At 43.9% G+C, this 22770-nt stretch overlaps 1 protein-coding gene across 1 annotated transcript in view; it reads left to right on the top strand.

The window, feature by feature from the left end:
* Positions 1 to 22770, top strand: part of svep1 (sushi, von Willebrand factor type A, EGF and pentraxin domain containing 1) — a 204790-nt gene that overhangs the window by 111648 nt on the left and 70372 nt on the right. The window contains exons 28-36 of the mRNA XM_067983570.1: positions 4776 to 4900; positions 12027 to 12150; positions 12360 to 12530; positions 13105 to 13278; positions 14651 to 14770; positions 16284 to 16460; positions 17751 to 17835; positions 19612 to 19803; positions 22500 to 22667. Coding sequence (XP_067839671.1) covers positions 4776 to 4900; positions 12027 to 12150; positions 12360 to 12530; positions 13105 to 13278; positions 14651 to 14770; positions 16284 to 16460; positions 17751 to 17835; positions 19612 to 19803; positions 22500 to 22667 — 1336 coding nt within the window. The remainder of the gene's footprint in view (positions 1 to 4775; positions 4901 to 12026; positions 12151 to 12359; positions 12531 to 13104; positions 13279 to 14650; positions 14771 to 16283; positions 16461 to 17750; positions 17836 to 19611; positions 19804 to 22499; positions 22668 to 22770) is intronic.

Genomic DNA, 22770 nt, shown 5'->3' with positions numbered 1-22770 from the left:
CATGGAGCAGCCCTGGGGGAAAGCTGCTCCCAGGTTTAATTATGCCTCACTCCAGGTCCTACTGGATGGGGTGAGGAGGAGGGGGAGGACAGAGATCTTCTCCCCGGCGGGTGGGAAGAAGTGGCCTGGCTCTGCCACCACGAAGGCCTGGCTCGAGGGGCAGAGGAGATCACCAGCACCACCAACATATCACGCACCTGCATACAGTGCAGGAGGCGCTTTAATGACCTAAGTAGGTCAGCCGAAGTGAGTACACTTACTCATTCCCCTACACTCCGTCTGCCACATCACCGCCCCCACCCCACATCTCCTTCTGCACTGCCAACACTACTCTATCACATCACCCCTCACACCCACTCAAAGCTCACCCTCATCTTACCTGCACTTACTCACCTTGCCAGTACTCATCCCGCCACTACCACTCAACCCAATCCTCATACAATCTCATGGCTCTGTCTCATACTCACCCTCTCATGCATCTCTTTCACAGTCAGCCTCACTCAACCTGCCACTACCTGTGCTGCAGCCACAGGACATGCATCACATATGTGCAGTAGGCAGCGTAAGGCAAACGTGTCATGAGCATGAAGGGGATGCACAAGAGTGTTTGAGGGTTTGTCATGGTTTTTACTTATATTTGATTTCTGATCAACTCACATAACATATTATATTGGCACCACTACTGCCACGTCTTTGCGAATCTTGTCTGGTTTGTGCAATAATGCCCTTTCCTGAGGATAACCATGAAGATCCACAACTGATGCCACCCATTGTGTCACTGCAGAGTGGGTGTAGTTGTATTTGCAGGGCTCTTTTGTGCAGACGACTGAGAGACATCGGCGATGTCCCCGGTGGCACCCTGGAAGGATGCAGAGGAGAAGTTGTTGAGGGCAGTGGTGACTTTGACAGTGACGTAAGAAGATGGTACTCGGGCCAGCCGGGAGCAGCTCGGCATGAAGGAGGCTGCAGATGTCCACGACTGCATGTCGAGTGACTCTGAGCCTCCATGTGCACTGCTGCTCAGAGAGGTCCAGGAAGCTGAGCCTCGGTCTGTGGACCCTGTGGCAAGGGTAGTGCCCTCTGCGACGCATCTCTCTCTGCGGTTGCCCTCCCTCCTGCTGTGCAGGTGGATATGTCACAGCACTGTGTTGTGGTGCTCCACATGTCAGAGGTAGACGGCGTGGCCAGCGAGGCTGGTGATGCTGTTCGTCCTCCGAGGAGGTCATGACTGCAGCTATGGCGGCCCCCATCCAGAAGATGTACGTTTGAGGGGGTCCGCAAGATAGGTAAATGTGTCTGGACACCGGGGTTGATGTTCCAAGTTTGTGAATTTTATTGTTAGGAGGAGGGTGGTGGAGGCCAAACTTTGTCCCAAGTGACAGAGTGGCCTCCTGCAATGAGTGAGGGTCTCCCCCCCCCCCAACCTGTCAAATGGACCTTTGCAGCTGCCACAGGCTGGTGGCTGCAACACGTCCATTTCAACTGGGAGTGTTTCCCCCGGTATGGGAAACAGTCTCAGTTGAGATGAAAATCCCACCCCTCCTAAAATATCCACCCAATCAGGTCTGCTAACGACCTGAACTATCAAATTAATTGCCTTAAGTGGCATCCTGCAGGCTTTAATTGTCGGCGGGAGTCTTGCATGTGGGCGCTGCGCGCGCATCTGGGCACGTCACTGGAGAACCTGGAAGTGGGCGGGTTAGAGCCGGGCTCCGGACCTGCCCCGGGAGTCCCCGATTTTCGGAGCCCCCCCCCGCCATGAACCCGCCGGCTTGGACATCCAAAAATCAAGCCCAAGGTGTCTGCAAAGGGATATTGACAGGTTAAGCGAATGGGCAAAAATTTGGCAGATGGAATATAATGTGGGAAAATGTGAAGTAATCCACTTTGGAAGGAAAATTAAAAAAGCAAAATATTATTTGAATGGAGAAATACTACAAAATGCTGCGGTACAGAGGGATCTGGGTGTCCTCCTACATGAAACACAAAAAGTCAACATTCAGGTGCAGCAGGTAATCCGGAAGGCAAACGGAATAATGGCCTTCATTTCTAGAAGGATGGAGTATAAAAGCAGGGAAGTTATGCTACATCTGTACAGGGTGCTGGTGAGACCACACCTGGAGTACTGTATACAGTTCTGGTGCCCTTATTTAAGGAAGGACATACTTGCATTGGAGGCAGTTCAGAGAAGGCTCACTAGGTTGATTCTGGACATGGAGGAAAGATTGAGGAAAGATTGAACAGGTTGGGTCTATACTCATTGAAGTTTAGAAGAGTGAGAGGTGATCTTATTGAAACATATAAGATTCTGAGGGGACTCGATAGGGTAGATGCTGAGAGGATGTTACCCCTCATGGGGGAATCTAAAACTAGGGGGCATAGTCTCAGAATAAGGGGTCGCCCGTTTAAGACAGAAATGAGGAGGAATTTCTTCTCCCAGAGGGTCGTGAATCTTTGGAATTCTTTACCACAAAAAGCTGTGGAGGCTGAGTCATTGAATACATTCAAGGCTGAGTTAGACAAATTTTTGATCAGCAAGGGAGTCAAAGGATATGGGGAGAGGGCGGGAAAGTGGAGTTGAGGTAAAAATCAGATCAGCCATGATCTCATTAAATGGCGGAGCAGGCTCGAAGGGCCGAATGGCCTACTCCTGCTCCTATCTCTTATGGTCTTAATAGTGACGGAAAATGTTGACATATGGCGGGGGGGCGATTTTAACTGCGCACCAGCCGCCAGAAAAATGACGCCTTTAGCTTCTCCATGGACTGCCAGTAAAGTAAATGCTTTAAATGTAGAATTGCCAAACAGACAGTGCCTGGTGTTAACACAAACTATGTGATAATTTTAAAAGTTTTGCGCTATATTCTGTGAAGCTGCTTTCACCACAAGCTAATATAAGTGCACAAACTGCCTGTTCCTTTAAATATGGTAGTGCACACGTGTAGAACAAATAAAACAGATCAGATTTTTGGCTTGCAAACGTGCAATGGGTTTTAAATAGTTAGCCATGTTTCATTTACATAAATTGGCCCAAAATTCAAATTTGAAATCACATTTGGAATTCATAAAGAAAGACTTGCCTTTATATAGCACCTTTCACAACCTCAGGGCATCCCAAAGTGCTTCACACCTGATGAGGCACTTTTTTTTTCGAAGCGTAAACACTGTTGTAATGTAGAGAAACGCGGCAGCCAATTTTGCACAGCAAGATCCCACAAACAGCAAGGTGATAATGACCAGATAATCTGTTTTTAGTGATGGGGATTGAGGGATAAATATTGGCCAGGACACCGGGGAGAACTGCCCCTGCTGGATGATGGGCATTAGGAGACTCAGTTCTCTAAAATTCCCAGTCACTCGCTGAAACTCCAGGATTACGCCTTTTCCCTGGGGGTTCCAACAGTCCCCTGTGGAATTTCAGGGCACTTGTATCTAACCCTACTTATTTATTTAATTAATTCTTATACAGTCAACTCCTCTTAATCCAAAGTCGCTTGATTAAAATTTTCTGATCTTTCACATTTTCTAACGTTAAATTCCTACTTGCTATGTTATTGATGCTGCTTAATCCACGTTGTCGGATAATTCAAATTTTTTTGATGCAAAAATGTCCTCTGAATTATCAGGAGTGGGCTGCACTCGTGAGCGGTTTCTTGTTTTGTATTCTCTGCTAGTAATTGTATAATACATGTGACCACCAGGGGGCGCTAAATTGCTTGCTGCTCGATGGTTATGCACAATCCTCAACAACAGCTTGCATTTATATAGCGCCTTTAATGTAATAAAACATCCCAAGGCCCTTCACAGGAGCGATTATCAAAGAACATTTAACACGAGCCACATAAGGAGATATTAGGACAGGTGACCAAAAGCTTGGTCAAAGATGTAGGTTTTAAGGTGCATCTTAAAGGAGGAGAGCGATGCGGAGAGGTTTAGGGAGGGAATTCCAGAGCTTGGGGCCCAGGCAACTGAAGGCTCGGCCACCAATGGTGGAGCGATGGAAATCAGGGATGCACAAGAGGCCGGAATTGGAGGAGAGCAGAGATCTTGGAGGGTTGTTGGGCTGGAGGAGGTTACAGAGATAGGGAAGGGGTGAGGCCATGGAGGGATTTGAAAACAAGGATGAGAATTTTAAAATTGAGGCGTTGCTGGACCGGGACCATTATCCAAGATTGCGCATTCAAGGGAAACTGGTTAAGTGAGAATTGAGTTGACCGTGCAAATTGTTAAATATATTTGTATGTTTGATGGTCACAGAGTGCCTTACCACTTTGAGGTGGCTGTTGAAGCACTCCCTCTTCCCTCGAGCCACATGTTAAGGTTAGGGTCACCAGCTCTGGATGGACATATTCCTGGAGGTTTCGTCACATGACCTCCCGCCTCCAAGCGCCCTGCCCCGCCCCCCCACACCCCCGCCATTGGTCACCTGACTCTTGGCGCCCCACACTCCCACGCCCAATTGGAAAGCGAATTGACTGTCCGTTACCTGATTGGATGAATCTTGCTTGCCAATCAAACAACCTTTTCTCCCATCTCCAATATTTTTATAAAAGTGTTCAAAGAAAATTTTTTAAAAACACTTTTTTTTATTGCCCCTATGATTTTTTTCTCCTGGTTGTTGAAGCTCGGGGAAAAAGGCTGTTTGACCGGGTGGGGTGATTGGAGGCGGGAGGTCACGTGATCAAATCTGAACTGTACTGAATACGTCTAACCAGAGTTGGCGACCCTAGTCTGGTATCCAGTTGTCTGACCTATTTTCCTTTGCATCTGTTAAGGTGGTGGAGCATTAGTGCTTGGACAGGAGCAGGATCTGCGGGGAGAAGGCTTCAACCCTGCAGAGTCTTTTGTAGGCTCACTGAGCCAGTTAAACATATGGGATTATGTTCTTACACCAGAGCAGGTAAGCACGAACTATTGCAGACAGTATTTCTCGCCGAGCATCTCTTAATTTACCGGCACATCCATTTGAAAGAAAGACTTGGGTTTATGTGGCGCCTTTCACGACCTCAGGATGTCCCAAAGCGCTTTACAGCCAATGAAGTACTTTTGAAGTGTAGTCACTGTTGTAATGTAGGAAACGCAGCAGCCACAGCAAGAACCCACAAACAGCAAAGTGATAATGACCAGATCACCTGTTTCAATGATGTTGGTTGAGAGATAAAATATTGGCCCAGGACACCGGGGGAGAACTCCCCTGCTTTTCTTCAAAATAATGCTATGGGATCTTTTACGTCCTCCTGAGGGGGCAGACGGGGCCTTGGTTTAATGTCTAATCCAAAAGATGGCACCTCCGACAGCACAGCACTCCCTCAGTACTGCGCTGGGAGTGTCAGCCTGGATTTTGTGCTCAAATTTCTGGAATGGGATTTGAACCCACCACCTTCTGATCCAGTGGCAAAAGTGCTACCCTCTGAGCCACGGCTGACAACACAACATGGATTAAGGACTTGTCATAGATACAAGACATTTTATTATGAAGGTCAATGTGTCCACTCCACCAATCATAAGGCACAAGGTGCTTCCTCATTCCTCCCCCCCCCAGAACCTCTGGGCAGAAAATACATTTCCTGTATTAAGTGCTCATTGTGTCAAAGGGATGAATTTCATGAATTAGACCTCCTGATGCTGAGTTTCGAGTGGCAGGTACACGTATCAGGAATTCACGCGCTGAGACCGTGTGCACCTGATTCGTGACCTGCAATATTCTGTCCAATAAATCTGATGGATGGATAATCATGCAGATAGTGAATCGAACGCACCAATCTACGCCCAAACTCACGATAGGCACCCTCATTGAATGTTCATCAGTGCGGAGCTCCAAATCCTCATTGTTGTCTCTCTCCAAACTGAAAATGAAGAGAAAGAGCAGGTGAATTGAGGCAATTCTGCGATCTGGGTACCTTCATCATCATCATCATCATCATCATCATCATCATCATCATCATCATCATCATCATCATCATCATCATCAACAACAACAACAACAACAACAACAACAACTCCTCACATTTATATAGTGCCTTTAACATAATAAAATGTCCCAAGCCACTTCACAGGAACTTTATCAGACAAAATTTAACACCAAGCCACATAAGGAGATATTAGGCCAGGTGACCAAAAGCTTGAGCAAAGACCTAGGTTTTACGGATCGTCTTAAAGGACAAGAGAGAGGCGGAGAGGTTTAGGGAGGGAATTCCAGAGCTTAGGGCCTAGGCAGCTGAAGGCACGGCCGCCAATGGAGAGGCAAAGGAAATCGGAGATGCACAAGAGGCCAGATTTGGAGAAGGGCAGAGATCTTGGAGGATTGTAGTGCTGGAGAAGGTTACAGAGATAGGGAGGGGTGAGGCCATGGAGGGATTTGAACACAAGGGTGAGAATTTTAAAATCGATGCATTGCTGGATTGAGAGCCAGTGTAAGTCAGCGAGCACAGGGGTGATGGGTGAACGGGACTTGGTGCAAGTCAGGAAATGGGCAGCAGCGTTTTGGATGAGCTCAAGTTTACTGAGGGTGAAAGATGGGAGGCCGGCCAGGAGCACATTGGAATAGTCAAGTCTGGAGGTAACAAAGGCATGAAAATCACTTCCATGTCATTTATTATAGTCATCATTTATTCATTTGTGCAGCCATAAAAAGCAATTTTTTATAATTTCTTTTGCTAAAAGTATAAGCCTCGAAGTTCTTGTTGAGGATATTGGTGGACGAACATTTATTTTATATGGGTTAATCTCACCACTAAAATCACAAAGCATTAAGTGCTCATCAACTAATATCAGCTTCAGTCCTTTCTAAGCTACACTATAATAGAACTAAAACCCATTAAAGTCTTCCTTATTGATATACAAACATCAAAACATTTGCTTCCCAAAGCTGACTTTTATTATTGTGTACACTTAACATAACAAGCCATATATCAGTTTCTTAATAAAATGCACCAATATTTTTTCAAATCAGTTAAACTATATTCTGACAGGCAATCCATCTCTTACCTCTAGTCTCCAACCTCTCTGTTTTGTTGGTACTATTATGGTCAATGCTCTTCTGAAGTTTTCTTTCTTGTTCCTCCTGAACTATAAATTTGTTGCACTATATGTGAAAAATCTTGGGCAAAACATCTAATGGCTTTATAAGAGAAAACCCATTGTAATTTATGGAGGTGTGATATTCAAAAAATGTAGTGAAATCAAACCTGGTATCACTACAATTCAAATCACATGGTACAATAACACTTCTGCTGATGATATATAAATAAATGTGAAGTGGTGCATTTTGGTAGGAAGAATAAGGAAGCTATCTATTCTTGGAAAATAAGAGTCTAAATGGGATAAAGAAGCAAATAGATCTAAGGGTACAGATATACAAATCACTAAAGGTAGCGACACAGGTTAATAAGACCATAAAAAAAAAGCAAATGAAGCACTGGAGTTCATTTCTAGAGGGCTAGAATTGAAAAGCAGAGAAGTTATGTTAAACTTGTATGGAACCTTGGTTAGACCACATTTGGACGACTGTGTATACTTCTCGTCTCCATATTATAAATAGAATATAGAGGCATTGGAGAAGGATGATACCAGCCTGAAGATTGGGAAAACTTTAAAAACCAGCAAAGGATGACTAAAAGAATAATAAAGAGGGAGAAAATAAATTGAGAGTAAACTAGCAAGGAATATAAAAACTGACAGTAAAAGCTTCTACAAGTATATAAAAAGGAAGAGGGTAGCTAAAGTAAACATTGGTCCCTTAGAGGATGAGACTGGGGAAATAAGAATGGAAAACAAGGAAATGGCAGAGGAATTGAACAGATATTTTGTATCTGTCTTCACAGTAGAAGACACTAATAACATACCAATAATAGCAGAAAATCAAGGGGCAAAGGGGAGGGAGGAACTAAAAACAATCACTATCACTAGAGAAAAACTACTAGGTAAACTAATGGGTCTAAAGGCTGACAAGTCCCCTGGACCTGATGGCTTGCATCTGAGGGTCTTAAAGGAAGTGGCTACAGAGATGGTGGATGCATTGGTTGTAATCTTCCAGAATTCAATAGATTCTGGAAAGGTCCCAGCGGATTGGAAAACCGCAAACGTAACACCCCTATTCAAGAAGGGAGTGAGACAGAAAGTAGGTAACTATAGACCAGTTAGCCTAACATCTGTCATTGGGAAAACGCTAGAATCCATTATTAAGGAAGTAGTAGCCGGACATTTGGAGACTCATAATACAATCAAGGAGAGTTAACATGGTTTTATGAAGGGGAAATCATGTCTGACAAATTTATTAGAGTTCTTTGAGGAAGTAACGGGCAGGGTGGGTAAAGGGGAACCAATGGATGCAGTATATTTGGATTTCCAAAAGGCATTCGATAAGGTGCCACATAAAAGATTACTGCATAAGATAAGAGCTCATGGTGTTGGGATGGATAGAGGATTGGCTAACTAATAGAAAACAAAGAGTCGGGATAAAAGGGTCATTTTCAAAATGGCAATCTGTAACTAGTGGGGTGCCACAGGGCTCAGTGCTGGAGCCTCAACTATTTACAATATATATCAATGACTTGGATGAAGGAACAGAGTGTCTTGTGGCCAAATTTGCTGATGATACAAAGATAAGTGGAAAAGCAATGAGGACACAAAGTGTCTGCAAAGGGATATTGACAGGTTAAGTGAATGGGCAAAAATTTGGCAGATGGAATATAATGTGGGAAAATGTGAAGTCATCCACTTTGGGAGGAAAAATAAAAAAGCAAAATATTATTTGAATGGAGAAATACTACAAAATGCTGCAGTACAGAGGGATCTGGGTGTCCTCGTACATGAAATACAAAAAGTCAACATACAGGTGCAGCAGGTAATCCGGAAGGCAAATGGAATATTGGCCTTTATTTCTAGGGGGATGGAGTATAAAAGCAGGGAAGTCATGCTACAACTGTACAGGGTGCTGGTGAGACCACACCTGGAGTACTGCGTACAGTTCTGGTGCCCTTATTCAAGGAAGGACATACTTGCATTGGAGGCAGTTCAGAGAAGGTTCACTAGGTTGATTCCAGGTATGTAAGGGTTGTCTTGTGAGGAAAGATTGAACAGGTTGGGTCTATACTCATTGGAGTTAAGAAGAATGAGAGGAGACCTTATTGAAACATACAAGATTCTGAGGGGACTCGATAGGTTAGATGCTGAGAGGATATTACCCCTCATGGGGGAATCTAAAACGAGGGGGCATAGTCTCAGAATAAGGGGTCGCCCGTTTAAGACAGAAATGAGGAGGAATTTCTTCTCCCAGAGGGTCGTGAATCATTGGAATTCTTTACCCCAAAAAGCTGTGGAGCCTGAGTCATTGAATACATTCAAGGCTGAGTTTGACAAATTTTTGATCAGCAAGGGAGTCAAAGGATATGGGGAAAAGGCGGGAAAGTGGAGTTGAGGTAAAAATCAGATCAGCCATGATCTCATTGAATGGCGGAGCAGGCTCGAGGGGCCGAATGGCCTACTCCTCTCCTATCTCTTATGGTCTTATGGTCTCTAGAACTGAGAGGGTATACCTATCAGGAAAGATTGAACAGGCTGGGGCTCTTTTCTCTGGAAAAGAGAAGACTGAAGGGTGACTTGATAAGATTATGGAAGGTTTTGATAAGGTAGACATAGAAAGGATATTTCCACGTGTATGGGAGACAAAAACTAGGGACCATAAATACAGTAATGTCACTAATAAATCCAATAAGGAATTCAGGAGAAACGTTTTTACCCAGAGAGTGGTGAGAATGTGGAACTCGCTACCACAAGGAGTGGTTGAGGCGAGTAGCATAGATGCATTTAAGGGGAAGCTGGGTAAACACATGAGGGAGAAAGGAATAGAAAGATATCCTGATAGGGTGAGGTGAAGAGGGATGGGAGGAGGCTCATGTGGAGCATAAACAGTGGCATAGACTAGTTGGGCCAAATGGCCTGTTTCTGTGCTGTACATTCTATGGAATTCCATGTGATACGTTGGCCTCCTTTCCCGATATAGAATATACCTGGTAGAAGACAATTTTTGCATTGGCCAGGTGTTGAAATTGACTTTTAGTACCTTGAATGTATAGAAATGCCAATATGGCACCACTCATGGCATACATTTCAAATCCAAGCTGATATATTCTTCTGTATGGTGCCATATTGCCCATTTCTGGACATGTTTAGTGCAAGAGATAGGTGTGCGATTCTCCCTCTGTTGACTGCACTTAAACAAGCCGCGATTTGGCAATCCGCTGGCATCATTGATAGAAACATAGAAAAATAGAAACATAGAAAATAGGAGCAGGAGTAGGCGATTCGGCCCTTCGAGCCTGCTCTGCCATTCAATATGATCATGGCTGATCCTCCATCTCAATACCATATTCCTGCTCTCTCCCCATACCCCTTGATGCCTTTTGTGTCTAGAAATCAATCTATCTCCTTCTTAAATATATTCAGTGACTTGGCCTCCACAGCCTTCTGTGGTAGAGAATTCCACAGGTTCACCACCCTCTGAGTGAAGAAATTTCTCCTCATCTCAGTCCTAAATGTCCTACCCTGTATTCTGAGACTGTGACCCCTCGTTCTGGACCCCCCAGCCAGGGGAAACATCCTCCCTGCATCCAGTCTGTCTAGCCCTTTCAGAATTTTATATGTTTCAATGAGATCCCCTCTCATTCTTCTAAACTTGAGTGAATACAGGCCGAGTCGACCCAATCTCTCCTCATACGACAGTCCTGCCATCCCAGGAATCGGTCTGGTGAACCTTCGCTGCACTCCCTCTATGGCAAGTATATCCTTTCTTAGGTAAGAAGACCAAAACTGCATGCAGTACTCCAGGTGTGGTCTCACCAAGGCCCTGTATAACTGCAGTAAGACATCCTTGCTCCTGTACTCAAATCCTCTTGCAATGAAGACCAACATACCATTTGCCTTCCTAACTGCTTGCTGCACCTGCATGTTTGCTTTCAGTGACTGGTGTACAAGGATACCCAGGTCCCTTTGTACATCAACTTTTCCCAATCTATCACCATTTGAATAATATGCTGCCTTTCTGTTTTTCCTTCCGAAGTGGATAATTTCACATTTATCCACATTATACTGCATCTGCCATGTATTTGCCCACTCATTCAATTTGTCAAAATCACCTTGAGGCCTTTTTGCATCCTCCTCACAACTCACGATCCCACCTAGTTTTGTGTCATCAGCAAACTTGGAAATATTACATTTGGTTCCCTCATCCGAATCATTGATATATATTGTGAATAGCTGGGGCCCAAGCACTGATCCCTGCGGTACCCCACTAGTCACTGCCTGCCACCCTGAAAAAGATCCATTTATTCCTACTCTCTGTTTCCTGTCTGTTAACCAATTTTCAATCCATGCCAGTATATTACCCCCAATCCTATGTGCTTTAATTTTGCACACTAACCTCTTATGTGGGACTTTATCAAAGGCCTTCTAAAAATCCAAATAAACCACACCCACTGGTTCTCCCTTATCTATTCTACCAGTTACATCCTCAAAAAACTCCAGTAGGTTTGTCAAACATAATTTTCCTTTCATAAATCCATGTTGACTTTGTCTAATCCCGTTGATATTTTCTAAGTGTCCTGTTATCACATCCTTTATAATAGACTCTGATCTGCGAAAGTTTGGGCCTACAAATGTGCCATCGGGTAACGGCCGCTGGCTTCACTGAAGTAGACGTGGGGTCAGTCCCAAGTGTTTTGCTGTCTGGGTCTGCATGTTAACAGGAGACTAACACGTCTCCAGCTCCCGACGCATGGTATAAGATGGCGAGAGGGACAAATGAAGATCAGTCTCCCAAAACAAATCGCAAGACCCTGATATTAAAGTAGATCCAATGGGGTCCCAAATAAAAAAGGCTTCCTGGAGCATGCATACATTTATCTGTCTGCATGTGGTCTTTTCATGGCATTCGTTAGGTTGGGGAAAAAGTAACAATAATATAATAACAGAAGAACAAAAGCATAATGTAAAAACTTTAATTGCTTTAATTTTTCTCTCATTTTCAGGTCAAGTTACTGGCCACTGCTTGCCCTGAAGACCTTAAAAAGGGCAACATGTTGGCTTGGCCTGATTTTATGTCAGGAATTGTTGGAAGAGTGAAGAAAGATTCCAGGAGTGTTTTCTGCGCTGGTAATTTCTCTCCTTGCTAATATGCTTATATATGGGGCCCGGGTTCCACTTGGCAGGGAGGGTTAAAATCACCCCCCACCCCACTAGTCAATCTCAACTGACAGGTTTATTATAACTAACAAACCCTAACATATAACGTTCTCCTTCCCCTGCGATTACGATACAATAGCTAACCATTTAATGCATCTGCTTGCTTTTTTTTTATTCAGATTGCCCCGTACTGGAAGGATCTCAGGCCAACCTCCGAGTGTCCAGTACAGAAGTAAAACCAGGGTCAAGAGTTGAGCTATCTTGTGAATGTGGTTACCATCTTGTTGGAGACAGTGTGCAGCACTGTCAGAACTTAGGAGCGTGGAGTTACCCAATTCCCTTCTGTGAAAGTAAGTTGTCACGTATTACAATTGTATACTATCGTTGTAAATATAACCGAGGACAGGCCCAATGGCTCAGTCGATGAATGCAAAACCCTAGTGTGGAACTCAGACATAAAACAAAAGAAAGACTTGCATTTATATAGCGCCTTTCATGACCTCAAGACGTCCCAAAGCGCTTCACAGCCAATGAAGTACTTTTGAAGTGCAGTCACTGTTGTAATGTAGGAAACGCGGCAGCCAATTTGCGCACAGCAAGATCCCACAAACACCAATGAGGTAAATGACCAGATAATCTGTTTTAGTGATGTTGGTTGAGGGATAAATACTGGCCGGGACACCGAGTAGACCTCCCCTGCTCTTCTTCAAATGAAATACTTCTGAAGTGTGGTCACTGTTGTAATGTAGGATGTATCGGGAATTGAAATATAAACCTGTCTTCTCTTTTCAGATTGGACAGACCTGCCAAATGTACTTCCAGCATTACTGGTTTTGTTTATTTTTTTTTGATCCTGGCGTACAATTTTTGTAGAACAGAAATGTGAATTTTTTCTTTCTTTTTGTTTTTGTTTGTGGTTTTCAGGGATTAACTGCGGCTCACCTCCTGTCCTGGACAACGGGAGCTTTGCCGCTGAAGACAATCTCTTTGACAGTGCTGTGACCTACCTGTGTAACAATGGTTACTACCTGTTGGGGGATTACAAACTCTTCTGTGCCGATGATGGAAACTGGACTGGTGTTGTCCCTGTCTGTCTTGGTAAGTCCAAAAAATATATATATCCCAAAAGAGCAGATATCGAGGACCTAAACTGATTTAAGATGTATTGAAATATGCCTTATAAGAAAGAAAGACTCGCATTTATATAGTGCCTTTCACGACCTCAGGACGTCCCAAAGCACTTTACAGCCAATGAATTATAATCACTGTTATAAGGTAGGAAATGCAGCAGCCAATTTGCGCACAGCAAGCTCCCATAAACAGCAATGTGATAATGACCAGATAAACTGTTTAAAGTGATATGATGTGGAGATGCCGGTGATGGACTGGGGTGGACAAATGTAAGGAATCTTACAACACCAGGTTATAGTCCAACAGTTTTATTTGAAAATCACAAGCTTTCGGAGGCTTTCTCCCTCGTCAGGTGAGGTTTAGGGATAAATATTGGCCCAGGACACCAGGGAGAACTCCCATACTCTGCTTCGAAAGAGTGCCATGGGATCTTTTACATATACCTGAGAGGGCAGACAGGGCCTCAGTTTAACATCTCATCTGAAAGACGGCACCTCCAACAGTGCAGCACTCCCTCAGTACTGCCAGCCTGGATTATGTGTTCAAGTTACTTTAGTGGGACTCGGGCCCACAACCTTCATGACCCATTCCCATCCAGTGCTTCCCACTAAGCCAGGGCTGACATCTAATAAGCATGTCAGAATACATATTGGCACTGTGAGCATGAAATGACTGACCTGTGAAGTTCTGCTGGTAGCATGTATCCTGGTATTGTGTATGGGATTTGTACTGTTGTTTGTTCTAGTTAATGACTACCTGTAAGGAGGCTATAGCAAATCCTTCAGATGCACATATTTATGTAAATTATACATGTATGTAAACTTGCAGGGATTATTTCATAATCATTACTCCTACTGGCTGCTATGATACCTGTAACTGGCAGAAGAAGATTATAGTCTAAATAAAACTGGGTGTACAAGCTTCATAGTACATACATACTAAATTGGACAATGTTATTCCCTTCTTTGGGCGGAAAACAGCTGTAACGATACTGTATTTAGCAGGGCACTGATAAATTTGCCAGGGCCTTTTTTTAGACGTCCCTGGTGGCTGCCTGAACTGACCACAGGCCTCATCTCAAAATTGAAATAAGGCCCATGCGCCTATTTCAGATCCGGACTCCTGAATGTACCCCAGTGAGTTTGATCCGGAGAACTAGGTTCAAAAGGAACAACTTCGTCATAATTTTCTTTTGAATTCTTTCTATCCCTGTTTTGGGAATTCCACATCAGAGATTTTTTTTTAGGGCACTGTGTTTACACTGTAATTGTTTCCTGTGTATATCTTATACCCTCACTCTCAGTCGATAAAAATCAGTGTTCCTTGTTGTGGTTTTCAGATCTCGATGAATGCGCACTGGGGTCAGACTGTGACAAAAAGTCTGAATGCATCAATACCGTTGGGTCCTACACTTGCACCTGCAGGCCACCGTACACAGGCGATGGAAGAAACTGCACCGGTACAGTTGTTATATTTGTTCTCAGGCTGCAATTATTGCCCTGAGAGCAGGGAGGTTATGCTAGAATGGTGTAAAATACTAGTTAGGCCACAGCTTGGGTACTGCGTACAGTTCTGGTCATCACATTACAGGAAAGATGTGATTGCACATAGAGAGGGTACAGAGGAGATTTACGGGGATTTTGCCAGGACAGGAGAATTTTAGCTATGAGGAAAGATTGGATAGGCTGGGGTTGTTTTCTTTGGAGGTTGAGGGGAGATTTAATTGAGGTGTATAAAATTATGAGGGGCCTATATAAAGTGGATAGGAAGGAACTATTTCCCTTAGCAGAGAGGTCAACAACCAGGGGGTGTAGATTTAAAGTAATTGGTAAAAGGATTAGAGGGGAGTTGAGGAGAAATTTTTTCACCCAGAGGGTAGTGAGGGTCTGGAACTCACTGCCTGAAAGGTGGTAGAGGCAGAAACCCTCATTGCACTTGAAGTGCCGTAGCACACAAGACTACAGACCAAGAGCTGGAAAGAGGGGTTAGGCCGGATGGCTCTTTTTCGGCTGGCACAGTCCTGATGGGTCAAATGGCCTCCTTCTGTGCCATAAATTTCTATGATTCAGAGTCAACCATGTAGCATGGGACTGGAGTCACATGTAGTCCAGACTGGGTAAGGACAGCAGGTTCCTTCCCCTGAAGGACATTAGCAAACCAGTTGGGTTTCTAATGACAATATGGCAACTATTCCTGGGCACTTTATCTGATGCCAGCTCACAAATCACCAGATTTAAAGAATTCAATTTCCCAACTTGCCAAGGTGGGATTTGAACTCACAACCTCTGGATTACTGGTCCAATACCAAAAGCACCAGGCTACCATACCCACGCTATGTTGGAAGCAAATTATTTTTCTTGTATTAGTCAACTTGCATCAAGAGTTAATTAATTCCTTAAAAGGACCTTCTTTAATATTAAACAGAAGGGAAAGAAAAAAAATTCCCAGCCGGTGTATCACTTGTATTTGTTGTTGGGATCGGAATTCAAATGCATTAATTAATTAATTAGAATAGTGCACTACCATAAATACTGTAATATAATATTGGTTATTTAATAAAGCCTATTTCAAGCCCACAGTTTTTCTTCAAAATGGGTAAACGGTGAACTGAGAAGTCAATTCTTATTGAATTTCTGCCATGGTTTCTGAACCTTCTTAATATTATGTGAAAATTTAATATCATGTAAAAACGTCTTTACTCAGAGAGTGCTGAGAATGTGGAACTCGCTACCACATGGAATGGTTGATGTGAATAGCATAGATACATTCAAGGGGAAGCTAGATAAATACATGAGGGAGAAAGGAATAGAAGGATATGCTGATAGGGTGAGATGAGGTAAGGTGAGAGGAGGCTCATATGGACCATAAACACTGGCACAGACCAGTTGGGCCGAATGGCCTGTTCCTGTGCGGTAAATTCTACGTAAAAATAACTTAACTCATTTGTTTTTTCCCTTTGTCACATCGCTCAGATCCAATCAGTTGTAAAGACCCTGGGAAACCTGCTCATGGACTATCTCGTGGCAGTGTGCACATTGTTGGTGGCCAGGTGACCTTTTCTTGTGAGGAAGGATACCAATTGAACGGTACTGAGAATGTCACATGTTTAGAGGATGGACAGTGGAGTGACCCAGTGCCTCACTGTCAAGGTGTGTAACCAGAGTCACAATCTGCCGAATATCAAGGCACTGGAGAAGGTGCAAAAAAGATTGACATGGATGATCCTTGGAGCAGAGGAGGCTGAGGGGGGACATGATTGAGGTGTACAAAATTATGAGGGGCACAGATAGGATGGATACTAAGGAGCTTTTTCCCTTCGTTGAGGGTTCTATAACAAGGGGACATAGATTCAAGGTAAAAGGCGGGAGGTTTAGAGGGGATTTGAGAAAGAACTTTTTCACCCAGAGGGTGGTTGGAGTCTGGAACTCACTGCCTGAAAGGGTTGTGGAGGCAGGAACCCTCACAACATTCAAGAAGCATTTGGATGAGCACTTGAAATGCCATAGCATACAAGGCTACGGACCAAATGCTGGAATATGGGATTAGAGTAGACAGGGCTTGATGGCCGGCGCGGACACGATGGGCCGAAGGGCCTCTATCCGTGCTGTATAACTCAATGACTCTATGACTCTATGATACCAGAACTGAGAGGTTTTACCTATCAGGAAAGATTGAACAGGCTGGGGCTCTTTTCTCTGGAAAAGAGAAGGCTGAGGGGTGACCTGATAGAGGTCTTTAAGATTATGAAAGGGTTTGATAGGGCAGACGTAGAGAAGATGTTTCCACTTGTGGGGGAGACCAGAACTAGGGGCCATAAATATAAGGTAGTCACTAATAAATCCAATAAGGAATTCAGGAGGAACTTCTTTACCCAGAAAGAGGTGAGAATGTGGAACTCGCTACCACATGGGGTGGTTGAAACGAATAGCATAGATTTATTTAAGGGGAAGCTAGATAAGTGCACGAGGGAGAAAGGAATAGAAGGATATACTAATAGGGTGGGAGGAGGTTGTCACTATTGTAATGTAGGAAATGCAGCAGCCAATTTGCGCACAGCAAGCTCCCACAAACAGCAGTGTGATAGTGACCAGATAATGTGTTTTTTTTAGTGGTGTTGGTTGAGGGATAAATGTTGGCCAGGACACCAGGGAGAACTCTCCTGCTCTTCTTCAAAATAGTGCCATGGGATCTTTTACATCCACCTAAGAGACCAGACGAGTCCTCGGTTTAACGTCTCAGCTGAAAGACGGCACCTCCGACAGTGCAGCACTCCCTCAGCACTGCACTGGAGTATCAGCCTGGATTTTGTATTTGAGTCTCTGGAGTGGGACTTGAACCCATGACCTTCTGACTCAGAGACATACTCGAGTTAGAAGATTATCATTTTTACATCATTGTTTGTTTACCGCAACTTTGTCTCTTTTTTTTCTCATTTCTAGCTCGATCCTGCGAAGTACCTGACGTTCCAGCAAATGGTACAGCTGAAGGCACAAACCTCACCTATGGCAGTAAGGTGGCGTACAGGTACAAAAAAGGTCCTACAATAGGGCTTCTCTTTTTCCCTCCCTTCCTCACACCTCCCTAGTAAAACTGAAGCAATTGGGGATCAGGGGGAGAACTCTCCAGTGGCTGGAGTCATACCTGGCTCAAAGGAAGATGGTTGTAGTTGTTGGAGGCCCATCATCTCAGCCCTAGGACATCGCTGCAGGAGTTCCTCACTGCAGCGTCCTGGGCTCAACTTTCTTTAGCTTTCTTTAGCAATGACCTTCCCACCAGACAAGGTCAGAAGTAGTACGAATACCAGGGAATTGCGCTTGGCGCTCACTTAGATACTTGTGCATTAAATCTGGGGCCTTAATGAGGCATTGCAGCTCACTAATACAAGAGTGGGAAACGGCAGCCAGAAAGAAATTGTTGCATGACCTTTTCTTCCAACTCCCTCCTCCTCCGCACCAGTTGCATGTCTGCTCTCCTGCCTCACAGGACTGGGAGAATTGGTTCTTTTGTCTCCTCGCTCTGAGCTAAAAGGCCCACACAGGCTGTTTAAGATTACTGGAACTGCAATGGAATCTACTTAATTGGATGAACTTCCACAACACCCCCCTCCTCCTCCACGCCCGCATGATTCAGTTTAAGTCATAACGTCGTAATATTTCAGTTTATTTCCTCCTTTCTCACTAACTTTCGCTCCTCCCAGGCTGAAGCCGATGGCCCCTTGCTGGGTCCCGTGTGTGCTCAAGTACCTCGCCCCAAGTGGCCATTGTTCATGTATAAACCTCAATATTGAATGTCAGTAAGCTGTTCGACTATGGAGAGCATCGCAGCTGAGCTTAATCTTGTCACCTGATGCCCACGCACGTGCGATTCCTGCTGGGGTCAGTGTATACTCAGCAGCGATAACTCGAGCCAATGTTCATCAACCAAAACCCAGGGTTCATTGAAGCCAATGGTAGCACGTCCGCCATTGCCTGGGCTATGACCTGGGGCCATATTCTCCAGGGGGCTGAGCTAATCAATGTGCAGACTCGGTCAGCCATTGAGCACTCTTTATATCAATTCAGCTTTAAGTTGTACCTGAAGTCACTTCATATTTGAGTCTTGACACACTCTTGACTTGTTTGGCAGCAAGCACTTGGGCCAATAAGTGAATCTGGTGTAGCCCGTGACAACAGCAAGTCTCATTAACATAAATGAATTATTCATATTCTGGAGCCTAGCGAACAATCAATTCACCCCTTCTCATTTCTCCCCTCAATGGTTTTGTTTACACGTGTCCATATTTCATTCCCCAGTTCTTTTTTTTTGATTTTTGCATATTTAAGTGTAATAAAGAAAGAAATATTTAACATTTCAAGGAAGTAACCCATATTGGAATTGATCTGGCACTGATAGACCATACTGTCATAATTAACCATTATTATATATGTAATAAACTTTAAGCTGTAGGCTTTAAATGCTAACTTTGGTCTCAGAAACTGTACCTTTTCTCAACCGCAAAGTTGCGATGCAGTGTGGAACTTGCTACCACAAGGAGTGGTTGAGGCAAATACCGTAGATGCGTTTAAGGGGAAGCTAGATAAACACACGAGGGAGAAAGGAATAGAAGGATATGTTGATGGGGTGAGATAAAGTTGGTTGGGAGGAAGCCCGTGTGGAATTGGAGGAGCGCAGAGATCTCGGAGGGTTGTAGGGCTGGAGGGGGATAAAATCCTATGTAATTCTATTTAACGTTTGCCAAAGATTACTTTTTTGGATCCTTTCATGCAGAAAGAATAAATGCCACTTTTCTTCCTTTTATAGTTGCAATAAGGGATATGTGTTGTCTGGAGCAGCAGAAATCTCTTGTTTAGCAAATGGTAGTTGGAGTCATGAAACGCCTGCTTGTGAACCTCTGATGTGCCCTACTCCACAGGATACTGACAGTGGTAGATACGACTTGAATGGGATCACATACCTCTCCACAGTTTCCTACACCTGCAACAATGGATACCAGTAAGTTAACCCTGATAATGAACTGTAGCTTTGCTCGTTACCATGGAGTGTCCTCCTCCCTGGAATTTAATGGGGTCATAATTTGCTGTGGCGGGGGCATCTAACGGCATCTGCTGTTATTTAGACTTGCCCCTTGCACGTTTAGGTTTTAACATTTTTTGCCTGGCAAGTTGCTGAAAGTGCGAGCTGATATCGTCACAGCATGGAAAACAGGGCCTCTGGGACCTGAGTGAACAGGGCAAGCAACTGGGTATCTCCTTAACCGACCAGGCTGACGGATTGAGAAACTAACAGAGGAAGGACTGAGAAGGAAGTGTAAATTAGAGTGGGTGAATTCAATGTCAAATCAGGTACAAAAAGAGAAATAAAGAGAGGGAAAGAGAGATTGAATTAAGAGAGAGAAAAAGATAGGGAAAGTACAAAAAAATTATTTTAAATTTTACATTTTAAAATCTCCAACAACAATTAAATCCTGAAGGAATGAGACTCCACACTTGTAATATTAATTTTCGGTGCCAGTGAGGATGACTGGCAGTAATTAACACTATTTAGGGCGTTGAAAGGGTACATAGACTGTAACGGACAAGACATAACTTCTGTGGCGAGTTTAGTTCATATCTACCGCACAAATACAGCAACTTCCCGCCGTTCAATGGTGAGTCAGACGGCGAGATGCCGTTTTCAGGAAGCAAACGGCAAAGCAGCGCCTCTAGGACAGCAACTATTGGATTTCCGCGTTTAACCACACATCTGCCCCTCGCCTGAAGTTGCTGTACGATTTGCACATCAATAACGGTGAGCACCATTAGCCTCACCGTTATTTGGACAGCAAATTGTGGCCCAATAGTCCAAAGGCATCTGTGGGGCTGAGCTGAGTGTCCTCGCTGACAGAATGTAAATCATTCTTTGTGGTTCTGCTTTCAATACTTTCATTCTGACTGTCAGAGATGACTGGCTGTGATCCAACATACTAACCTATTGGTCGTCCACAGCAACACCTACCACAGCGGGGAAAAAAACACAGAGATCTCTTACGTTTCCTTTCGTTCAAACAAAAGCAAAATTTGACTAGGTTTCATCCAATAGAAATTTTCCAGATCAAATATTATAAGCGGTACAATTTTAAAGGGGGTGCAGGAACAGAGAGACCTGGGGTTTAGATCGGATAGAAAGTAAAGAGTTGATTTTAACTTTCAGTGATGGCGGAAAACAGGTGATGGTGAATCGGCCTCCCGTTACACACCATGGCCATTTTCCTTTCCATTGTAGGATTTTACCCACTTTGTAGGATTTCACTCTAATGTCTATAGAGTTTAGGTTCAAACCCAAAGGGAAGATGAGTCACAGACGTAAGTCAACGTATTGGTAGAATCTTGATTACTTCCACCAATTATTCGATAAACAGTTAACAATAATACAGCCTTAAAAGGAGAGTCTGTATAACACCCAAAACGAAGGGTTGATCATGCCCTCGTCTATGAGGGTGGCGCTCTTGACGTTTTCTTTCTTCCTGGACAGTGCACTCCTTCCCTGCCCACTGCAGACTTGTCTCTTCTTTTAGAGGGTTAAACAGTCCTTCTTCATACCCTGGCTGCTGACAAAAACCAAACTTCCCAGTAACTTCCAATCCTCCCTCTCTCTGATGCAAAAGCAATTTTCTAATGTTTCCACAGTGCCTCAAGGTCTAACTGGGCAGCTATCTTCTTCAACCTTGTCCCTTAGCTCCATGAAAGGACATCGTCTCAGTTAGCCTTCTAAGCAGTCAGATTGACAATCCTGTTTTCTATCCTTTGTTGTTAATATTTTGAATCAAATTCTGTTTCGTGAGCAATCGAGGATTTCTTTTTAGTTTCCTTAAAACTGGTATTAAAAAGTCCATAATCCTTCAGCATTGACTTCAGTTGAAGTTAAAGTCAGGCCTTAAGCCTCTCTGTATTCTGCCACAACAATGTGCCTTAACTTCAGCTGCAGACTCTCACTTGGAGTAATGTGCACAGTTCTGGTCTCCATATTATAAAAAGGATATAGAAGTACTGGAGAAGGTGCAAAAAAAAAACATTTACTATGATGATACCACAACTAAGAGGTTATAACTATCAGGAAAGATTGAATAGGCTGGGGCTCTTTTCTCTAGGAAAGAAAAGGCTGAGGGGTGACTCATTAGAGGTCTTTAAGATTAAGAAAGGGTTGGATAGGGTAGACATAGAGAAGATGTTTCCGCTTGTGGGGGAGACCAAACCAAGGGTTATAAATATAAGACAGTCTCTAATAAATTCAATAAGGAATTCAGGAGAAATTTCTTTATCCAGAGAGTGGTGAGAATGTGGAACTTGCTACCACAAGGAGTGGTTGAGGTGAATAGTATAGATGCATTTAAGGGGAAGCTAGATAAACACATGAGGGAGAAAGGAATAGAAGGATATGCTGATCGGGTTAGATGAAGTAGGGAGGGAGGAGGCTTGTGTGGAGCATAAACACCGGCATAGACCAGTTGGGCCGAGTGGCCTGTTTCTGTGCTGTACATTCTCTGTAAGAAGACCATCACCACTACACCAGTGGATATTTTTCATTTCCCACTCCAGCTATCATTGTGATCTCTCTGAGCGTGATTGCCAATGTAACGCGGAACTGTAAGTCTGTACACCTGATGTATGTCGTGCTTGCGGCTCCTTTTAACCTCTTTTGAATGACTGAAGGTTGCGGGGTCTGCCCACACTAACCTGCAACAGCACCGGTCAATGGAATGGCACAGCACCAGTGTGTGAGATCATATCCTGTGGGCCTCCACCAGCACTTCCCAATGCTGACATCGTCGGAAACAACGTGACCTTTGGGAGCTCGATTTCCTACAGCTGTAAGGAAGGGTAAGGTCATCCATCACCTTTTATATAAAAAAAAAATTATCTTGTTCTGCCACAGAGGGGTTAGCAATTAGAAGCACAGGAACAGGGGTAGTCCATTCAGCCC

The sequence above is a fragment of the Heptranchias perlo genome, chromosome 4 (assembly GCF_035084215.1).
Source record: "Heptranchias perlo isolate sHepPer1 chromosome 4, sHepPer1.hap1, whole genome shotgun sequence".
In the NCBI taxonomy this organism is placed as follows: Eukaryota; Metazoa; Chordata; class Chondrichthyes; order Hexanchiformes; family Hexanchidae; genus Heptranchias; species Heptranchias perlo.
Note: the sequence above shows the minus strand (reverse complement) of the source record. Positions and strands in the feature narration are given on the sequence as shown.